The following is a 10,231-nucleotide window of genomic DNA, read 5'->3' as shown; positions in this document are numbered from 1 at the left end:
GTTTGTCAAACTTTAAATTGTGACACGTTACGGGCGTGACCAACATAATCGGTTCTTTTTTCGAAAATAAAAGCATATGAATACTTAGGAGCAATTCGCACATATTCCCCTGTGTCATAGCGTTACTTTCGTCAGCTTTTTTACACTATCCAAGATGTGTTTTCCTTCAAAAAATAACTATTTTGTGTATTTTGTGACGGGCGTGACATTAAAATATGCTTTGCTTCAATATATAATAAAATATTTTGAACTTGCCCGAAAATTTTGCCGTTACAATGCTAACGAATTGTTCTCCCCACTGACGACTGAAACAATGCAAAAAAGATAACAGACTACGAAAATCAGTCTTGTAAATTTTTAAAAAATTTAACCCTCATATGGGCTTGTAAATGGTACAACCTAAAGTAAAAAAATATCAGATTGTGAGATAAATTTCGGAATTTTGGCTTTCAGTCTTGAAAGTTAGATTTATTTGCTCTTACTTACTAGAAATAATACAGTCAAATTCTTAAGTTTATTTTCGTTCCATTCGGTATCGATTACCGTGGAATGAGCCATATGTAAGAAACGAAATATATTTTATGAAAAAGTTATCGAAATATGGATACAGTGAAAGCTCCCATACTTCATCTACTTTATGCCCGCCTATGGGAGATGTCCGCTGATGGGAGTTTCGTAAAAAATATCATTAAAATTCAAGTTTAAAAAATTGAAATAGCGGGTTTCTAAACTAAAATAATATTTATTCTTCAATAGACAAAAACAGGATGAATTAAAAATAAATTCAAATTTATGCCGTTTTCTTTCCTACCGACAAATCTCATTGCTTAAGCAACAAGAAGAGGGCAACGAAAAAGCAACACATTTTCTAGAAAAGGAAATGTCTTTGAATATGGTCTATGTTCTTGTGTACATATACATATGTATGTATATGTACAAGCGCAAGAGTCAACATCTGACTGAAAAAAAAACTAGATTAACCGCTTGTTAGAGTCTCGCGTCCGCTTATGGGAGATTTTTTTTCATAACTGGATATTTTTGAGTGTCCGCGTCCGTTTATCCGAGTCCTTATATGGGAGAGTGTTTTTTTATGAAAAAAAACTCAAAATGGTTCGCTCCAAAGAATGTGTCCGCTTATAGGAGATGTCCGCTTATTAGAGCGTCCGTCTATGAGAGCTTTCACTGTTAGAATTTTTAATCAAAGAAAAGGGGCAAAACTCGCATGATTTTTAAGAAAAGTTTCAAAATAAGCCAATTTCTAAAAAGTCGGTGTCAGGGGGCATCGATCTCCAAAAAGTGTCAATTGGACACTTTAGTCGCACAACCGTAACACTGATGCTACCGCAACTTTGGTCCTGTCAAATCATACATTTTTACCATTTTACATAACTAAAGCACGTTTTTTATCGAAAAATTGAATATTATTAAAAATTTACTTATTTTACGGTTTCTTTTATCCTCCTTTTCGGATTTGTTTGCTTTTACTTGAGAAATGGCGCAATCTTGAATACTATCATTCTTGACTTTTCAAGAGTAAATGTATGAAGACAGATTAGTTTTAATGGACTGATGGACAAATAAGAAAGCTACATTAATTTGAAGTGCAATAAATTTTTGGTTTGAGAGCACACTTGACGACGCTCAAAATTTATTTTCCTACAAAACTGCATACTTAAAAAAATTCCAAAAAAATTTGATTAAAAAATTGGAAATCTTATAAATATTATAAATGTGAAAGTTTGTATGTTTGGATGTTTGGGAAATCATCCCGCGGAAACGACTACACGGATTTGCATGAAATTTTGTACGCAGATAGCTTATGGGCCAGATTGGTTAATAGGCTAATTTTTAAGAGTTGCCACCTGTTAAAAAAGTTTCATTTATTTAATATGCGGGAACGACTGAATGGATTTGCATGAAAATTTGCACACAGATAGCTTATAACCTAGATTGGAAAATAGGCTACTTTTCTTAAGAGTTGCCACGTGTTAAAAAAGTTTCATTAAGTTAATACGCGGAAACGACTATATGGATTTGCATGAAATTTTGCAAGCAGATAGCTTATGACCTACAGTGGAAAATAGGCTAATTTTTTGGAAGAGTTGCCACCTGTTAAAAAAGTTTAGTTACATTAATACGCGGAAACGACTAAACGGATTTGCATGAAATTTTGCACACAGATAGCTTATGACCTAGGTTAGAAAGTAGGCTACCTTTTTTAAGAGTTGCCACCTGTTAGAAATGTTTAATTTAATTAATACGCGGAAATGAGTGAATTGATTTGCATGGAAGTTTTTACACAGATAGCTTATGAGCTAGGTTGAAAAATAGGCTACTTTTTTAAGAGTTGCCAGCTGCTAAAAAAGTTTAATTAAAGTAATACGCGGAAAAGCCTGAACTGATTTGCATGAAATTTTGCAAGCAGATAGCTTATGACCTACAGTGGAAAATAGGCTAATTTTTTGGAAGAGTTGCCACCTGTTAAAAAAGTTTTAATTAAATCAATACGCGGAAACGACTGAACAGATTTGCATGATATTTCGCACAGAGATAGCTTATGACCTATGTTGGAAAATAGGCTACTATTTTAAGAGTTATCACGTATTAGGAAAGTTTAATTAAATTAATACGTGGAAATGACTGAACTGATTTGCATGAAAGTTTGCACACAGATAGCTTATGACCTAGACCTGAAAATAGGCTACTTTTTTAAGAATTGCCACCTGCTTGAAAATGAAATTTTGCTCAAAGATGGTTTATGACCTGGATTAAAAAATAGGCTACTTCCTTAACCGGTTTTCCGATCAGAGAGAAATTTAGTACACTTACTACGGATTTCGGAAGGATGGTCTTAGACTGAAAGCAAGTCCGATAACTCAAGGCCCCTCCCATACAAATTGGAATTTTCATATTACATACATATCTCTCGAAGTATTTGTGGGAGAGAACTGAAACTTGGTATAGTGATATGTATGTGAAATCAATGTTGGCATTAATCGATTGATGTTTTAATTAGTTAGTTAATTCGATTAAATTCAATCTGATTTCAGTTAATCATGATTAATTTTAATCCGACTAAACAGTTAATTATAACCGCGATTAAAAAATTATTTTTTAATCATTAACTCTTAATTTGATCAAGTAAGTTTGGTGATTAATTAAGTTATGCTGGAATTTCCCTGTGCACACAAAGCAAGTTAATCCGGTATGGCTAAGTCGGGTTTCCTCATCAATCTAAGCAATCTGGTGTGCATTTTCATTAAGATATATACCAACAAACGTTTTGCGAACTAGGTTTGTAAAAGTTCCCAGTTTATGTATTACTAATAACAATAATTATTATTTTCTTATATTACGTGCTTTTCATAAGCGTAAAACACAAAATAATTACTATAACTGGTGTTTGGTTTCAAACTCGGACAAACTAGACAAATTAATCAGATTTTATTTTTAATTGGATTAAGGATTAATGTTTTAAATTAATTAAACGTAATCGCAGCCAGCGATTAACGACTAAAAAAATGTTATCATTAATCGTGCAGTTGATTACGACTAATTAATTTTAATCGACAAACGCGATTAACATTTTAATCGTTAATTTTTAATCGGATTAATTTTAATCAGATTAACAGTTTGCCAACACTATGTGAAATCATGTTCATATGCACGGAGAAAAATGGACGTTTTTGGAAAAGAGGCGTAGCACCTCCCATACTGAATAAAAATTTCATATTGCATATCTCTTCAAATGTTTGGGGTAAAGCACTCAAGGTTGGTATGGAAATACATATGTATGCATGTATGTATGTGAAACTAATACCATACTCATGGAGAAAAATGAGAGTTATTGGAAAAGGTGGTGTGGCAACTCCCATGCAAATTGATATTTCTATGCTGCATATCTCTGGAGGTGTTATTGCAGAGGACTGGAACTTGGCACCGAGATGTGTGTACAAAATTAATTCCATACTCAAAGAGAAGAATTTGCGTTATTCGAAAAGGGGACATGGTTCCTGCCGTACAAATCTTACTTACTCTTACTATTTATCTCTAGAGGTGTTCATGGTAGAGTACTGGGACTTGGTACTGGGGTATGTAAAATCAATTCTAAATTCATGGAAGAAGATTAGTTTTATAAGAAAAAGGGGCGTGGCACTTCCAGTACAAATTTACTTTTTCTTGCCACATATCCCTGTTTGTGGAAGACAGAATAAATTTCATTAAATGGAAAAGGGAGAGCCGGGTTCGGCCTTATAATCTAAAGCTCTCTTGAGGCATTTGCTACAGTAATGAGAAGTGGTATTTTATGAAGGCCAGGTTATTAAATTTGAGTTGGAAATATTAGAACTCGCCGTGGCACCTCCAAGAAGGTTACACGTTCACGCGTCGTATACCTGGAAACATTTTAAGATAAACTTAGAGGGATTGATATATTTTTGTATGCCTAGCGCGCAGACGAGATTTTATAATTTAATAGTTTTAAACGGCCTAAATACCTTAACTCGCTTAAAAAATAACGAGCTATAACGAAATGGGCACAGAAATAAAATCTAACATCATTAAATTATTTTTCCTATTTGTATAAAAGCGCGGGGTGAAACCCGCGGGTATAAGCTAGTTTATAATAATTTTTAATATTTTTATTGAGCTTTGTACCACGATTGTTTATTAGGAAAACATTGACCAATTGGAAATTTGCATGAAAATTTATTGAAATTTCCAGAGTTTTGAACAGTTTAGAAATTATATTTTTATTTTTTTTTTATTGTAGTATGAACTATATTTTTATAAAAAATAGCAAAAAAAATTAAAATAAAAAATATTGTATATCGACATTGTGAAAAACCCTATGTGAAAATATATTTTTTTAATCCAGTGAAATTAATTTATGTTTAAAACTTTTTCTTTCTTTATTGAAAAATAATAAATTATAAAAAACCATTTCTTTTATTACTGCAAAAAAAATATTTTTGGTGCTCTCAAAACCGTTTTGGTACGTTTTTTGGTAGTTTCCCGCCACTATGGATATAAAATATTTAGAACCTTTTTGGGTATGCAGTTTTATAGCCCATAAAATTTTAGTACAACAAAGTGCAAGTCAGCCAAAGAAAAAATATTAAAAATCAAAGCAATTGAAACTTGCACTTTATTATACTAACATTTTATCAGCTATACAACTGCATCTTCCTTTCAATGAACTTCAGAAAAAGCGATGTTTTGCAGTGAGCCAAGCAGAAAAAGTATCAAAAGCAAACACAACTGTTAATTTTTACACTTTTATTTGGAAAACCAATAATAAATAAAATTTTATAATTAAATCGGTAGTTATAAAAAAAATGTTATATTACTTTCTTCAACAAAAACAGAGAATACGCAAGCTTCCTGGCATAACGAAAAACTTATAGGGCCCCTAAAGCACACAAAATTACTACACAACAAAATTGCGCAAACCGTATTTTGGAGAAACGTTTCTCAAGTAAATATATTTCAGCTTTAGAACGCAAAAAAGAATATTAAAAAAAAGAAATTCCTACGCCCATATTTTACAGCACGATCTGGACACCAAAATGTCAACACTAGATTAAAAATTTCGCAGTTGTCGTCATACGCAGCACAAATTATTATACAATAACACAAGCATGAACATAATATCAAAATGATTTTGATTTTAGTGGAATGACTGTGCAATGTAGTACAAACAACCCCATACACCACTCAAACGACCGACGCAAACCCGATATTTTTGTATGGTTTAGGGGCCCTGTTTGGTCAGATGCATAACACTGTGGCTGCTCAAAGTACTTACGCTCGTACATATGGATGTTCATCAGCCGCTTCGAATTCAACCCTAGCACAAGTCACTTACAGACATATGTAAGTATTTTCAAACTTGTGTGCTTAAATAATTTCGCTTTTACTAATTACATACACATGCTTTTGTTAATTATATACTTACGCTTACATTTTACGGTGCATTCTTCTATTGTATATGCACATACTCGGCTACTTATATAATTATGAATTTGTTATTACCTTTTTTCACTAGAAGTCATACCAGGAAAATATTACGGGATCATTCCCATAACTTGTACATGATTTTGCTTAAGAATAAATAGATCTTAAGCGCATAACTGTTGATGAAAAACCTCACTTGAAATAAAGAAAACGGACTGTCAGCGACGAAAGTGTTTTTTTTTCTTAGCTGGAACAAAGTGGCAACCGTGAGAGGACTTGTCACCATATTACTTGTCCTGTCTAAGAAAAGCCAAAGGAAATCTCAATCCATTTCTTTTGACGTTCGTTCGGAGTTTTTTCATCGCACTTGGCATCCTGCACACAAACCTGGGATCATCAGCAGCGTCCGAGGAAGCTGTTGGAGGCAGTGTAGCTGGTGCATCAAATCTTGCAACAATTGCAAATTATCTCTGCTAAGTACAGTATCAATCATCTTTACTTGCCACTCAACATTGTCGTCGCAGCTGAAGAGTCATTACCAGTGAACGGATTTTTAGGACCTAAAAACCTATAAAAAAGGCAAAATAAAGTAACGAAATATGCTGGAAAAGGCAAAATAAAATAGCGAAAAAGGCAGGAAAAGGCACTAGGTATTGCAAAAAGGCAAAACAAAATAGCGAAAAAGGCAGGAAAAGGCAAAAAAAGGTATTGCAAAAAAAGCAAAATAAGGCACTAAAAAAAGACAGAAAATACGAAGAACAATCAAAAAATGTATTTATTTTAGAAATGTTTATAATAAAAGTAAAAAGAGAAAAACTATGTACTAGTTTCATTATATGAAAAATTTGTACTTTTAATCTTTGACTATTTTATCCTTTCGAGTTTCTAACTCATAAAACTTTAATCTGTATAGTTGTAGTAACATTGAACCATAAGATGCATTTTGAAGTTTTCTGGCAGCATTTTCATTCGATTTTCGCGAAGAAAAGCCTTGAATGTACTTGATGTGTGCTCGAAGTAAGTTGGTACAAGTAAAGCCCAATTTAAATATGGAACGTTTGAAACGTTCATATTAGCAGGAACAAGGGCGTTTTCCTCGCCCTTTACAATTTTACCCACGCCCCTTATTGTCTCCAAGCAAACGTTTGCTGAGAAAACGGCTTTGAATTTTTTCAACACCAATTTGGCAAGAGGTCCCTGCGCTTCTATAAGCCGCATGGGCATGAGTATATTTTTTAATCTAAAAAAAAAAAAGATTGTAAATGCTAAAAAAAATATCTTAAAAAAGGTAAAAAAGGCAAATATCTTAAAAAAGGCAAAAAAAGGCAACATCAAATGTGTATATATGGAATCAGGGAAAGCTAAATCGTGGACATTCTTAATCGAATATACTCTATCTCTTTAGCAGAAAAAAAAGGCAATTTCCATAAAATCCGTTCCCTGGTCATGACATTTCGCTATATTTCGTCGTAGAAAAGGTATCACCCTACAACAATAAGCATCCCGCAGCCTTGCAGTTCCTAAGTAATCTGCGGTCAGTCAGTCAGCCAATTGTCGCTATCGTATACATTTGCACAACTCACTACATACTATATTTTTCCTTAAATCTACTATTACTACACCTTTTCAAAACTATCATCTCCATAGCTAAGCAGTATTCATCAAAATGGTTAGCAATAGTCCGAAAAGCATGCGCGAACTCTCTGACGAGGATCAGGTGCATCTATGTTCTCTTAGGAAAATGAGTTCAATTATCATTCGCAACATACTCAGCATGAAACAACGAATAAGCGACGAAGAGGGTGAAATTGATACCTCTGTCCTTGAATGTCGTTTGCAAATTGTTGAATCGTACTTTCAACGGATTTCCGAGGTGCATAACAATGTTGAAATCCTAGTCCTTACTGATGTTTCGAGAACGGAGATTGAAGAAATATACATTGAAGCAAAATCGAAACTCTTGTCGTTAATCAATTCCAGAAGCCGCGCGACCGAATTTAATTCTAGTGTGTTCAATGCTACATCATATATAAGCAATCCTCATCAAAACCGTCTACCAACACTTAAATTGCCGAAGTTCGATGGAAAGTATGCGAACTATAAACGCTTTTTCCGCGCATATTCCAACATGGTGCATGATGACCCACAATTCCTAAGGTTGACAAATTCAATTATCTCTGAAACTGTCTTTCAGGACCAGCCTTAAGCGTCATCGAGCCATTTCAGGTAACAGAAGAGAACTACCCGAAAGCTTTGCAGCGACTTAAGGAACGGCACGACAACAATGTGCTGATCTTCCGAGACTATATCGCATCACTTTTTGGTATTCCAGTTATGAAAACTTCGGACGCTGTTACCTTGCGGAACATCATCGATACCGTTGCAGCACTTCGAGAGTATCTTCATTCACTGGGATCATAAAAAGACTTCGTGAATTCAATGCTCATTTATATTGTTTTATCTACATTAGATTCGGATTCGAAATCGGCCTATAACCAAAAGCAATGATTTGAAGCTCTGCCATCGTGGGACGATTGCTACAAATGGTTGAGTCGTCATTGCCAATACTTAGAGATCTGTTCCAAAAAAGACAATTGAAAGGCATCCCCTCGGGACGGCAAACTCAATGGTAAGCGAACTGCTAATTCTTTCGTCAGTGCTAAGTCTAGTTGTTTGCATTGCAAACACGTAGAACATAGCATCAACAATTGCTCATCGTTTCTATCTTTATCAGCCACGCAACGCTTCGATTTCGTGAAGCAATCCGGAGCTTGTATTAACTGTTTGCGAACGGGGCACATGGTGTCCAAGTGCCCATCGCACTCTCGTTGCCGTGATGTAATACCAACAGCCTTAATCCACATCCAAGATAAATTTGGTCTAATTCAGCCAGCACGCGCCCTGTTGGATTCATGTTCAGAGTTAAATTTCATAACGGAAGTAACTGCTAAACGTTTGCAACTTAAGAGAAACTCATCAACTCTGGAAGTGTCAGGTATTTCAGACATTCAAACTAATATAAAATTTGCTAAACGCGACAATCAAATCTCATATTGGAGATTTTACTTGGTCATCCCATTTCGCCATAACAAAACGTATTTCCGCACAAGAACCATATGAGCTCAGTGACACATCTTATTGGAACATTCCCCCCGTAATCCAGCTTGCTGCTGTTGCCATTGTTTTATAATGTCATTTAAAATGCAACATTTAGCACTTTCGAACATATGTTTTCAAAGAGCGTTCATGCTATCGCATTTAGCAAATGTGCATTTACGCGAGCTCGATATCGTATGCTTTTGACAAACAGCCGTGATCCAGTCGCTTATTCAGATCCGCATCTATCACTATCAATTCTCACGGAGAAGATAATGTGCAAAAAATTCTACTGAAAGGGAAAAATTTAATTTTAAACCAAAAATTCAGTACTAAAACTTGAATTGGTTAAACCATAACCGAAAATTTGTTAGTGTATATATTCATTTGTCGGTGCTGTTAATTAAATATTCCTCACTTAATTAGGAAACAAAACAAACAGAGCTGATCACAAATTGATCCAGATTTCTATCAGCTTCACTACTTAGACTGCTACGCCTGGCTGGTCAGGCATGCGGTCGTACGAACAAGATGAATACAACTAAAAATGAACAACAAAAGCAAAATCAAGGTACAAACAAGCAACAAAAACAAGCTAACAACAACAGCAACTACAAGACTAGGAACACAAATAGCACAAAAGCAGTCAGTCCGGATCGACGACCTCGCGCGACTCCGTGAAGAACGAGAAGGGACGCCACTTGGATAGAAGGGCGAATCCACCAACTCTTCCTCCCGCAGGGAAACCCGGTTCGCTGTCCGACCCCAGGAGGTTGGGGCTTAGTGGCTCCGGGGCGAGGCACTATGTGAGATACATTGAACAAGGCAAGACTCCCGAGGTAGCTAGGGAGCTAGCTCTCGCTAGATCGGCCCCACAAGGGTCGAGTAAGCGGGACTCTGAGCGCTACGACAGTACGACCGCACCCGCGAATGAGCGGAAGAGCGGGCATCAGCAGCAGACCAGGCAGTATGGCTCTCGCGAACAGACCGCACCCGCCGCTGGGCGGAAGAGCGGGCATACCAGCGAGGGTCATAAACCGGCGCCCGCTGAGAAGCGGAGTGACGGACAGCACCTTGCTAAGGGTGGTAGGCACGACAGGCACACTGGCGAGACCGCACCCGCTTACAAGCGGAAGAGCGGGCATAGTCGCTATGATGAGAGGTACAGAAACCAGGACAA

General features: G+C 35.9%; 1 protein-coding gene and 1 long non-coding RNA gene across 3 annotated transcripts; both read left to right on the top strand.

Moving 5' to 3' along the window:
• The first annotated feature begins 5,366 nt into the window (after positions 1-5,366).
• On the top strand, positions 5,367-6,576 carry LOC118736504. The gene is made up of 3 exons (XR_004992694.1): positions 5,367-5,476; positions 5,550-5,874; positions 6,047-6,576. It is a non-coding gene; the product is annotated as an uncharacterized LOC118736504 (long non-coding RNA).
• Positions 6,577-7,378: 802 nt separating this feature from the next.
• Positions 7,379-9,283, top strand: LOC118736503. 2 transcript variants are annotated; one of them, XM_036466579.1, is made up of 3 exons: positions 7,379-8,086; positions 8,150-8,584; positions 8,690-9,283. In XM_036466579.1, the coding sequence occupies exons 1-2, from the start codon at positions 7,622-7,624 to the stop codon at positions 8,159-8,161; spliced, it is 477 nt and encodes a 158-aa protein (XP_036322472.1). In that variant the 5' UTR covers positions 7,379-7,621; the 3' UTR covers positions 8,162-8,584; positions 8,690-9,283. The 2 variants fall into 2 exon arrangements, with proteins under 2 accessions (XP_036322472.1, XP_036322471.1); XM_036466578.1 differs by having other exon boundaries at positions 7,379-8,584.
• Positions 9,284-10,231: the final 948 nt, after the last annotated feature.

This window comes from Rhagoletis pomonella, unplaced genomic scaffold (assembly GCF_013731165.1).
Source record: "Rhagoletis pomonella isolate Grant_MI unplaced genomic scaffold, Rhpom_1.0 Rhpom_scaffold_00003, whole genome shotgun sequence".
Classification (NCBI taxonomy): domain Eukaryota; kingdom Metazoa; phylum Arthropoda; class Insecta; order Diptera; family Tephritidae; genus Rhagoletis; species Rhagoletis pomonella.
Note: the sequence above shows the minus strand (reverse complement) of the source record. Positions and strands in the feature narration are given on the sequence as shown.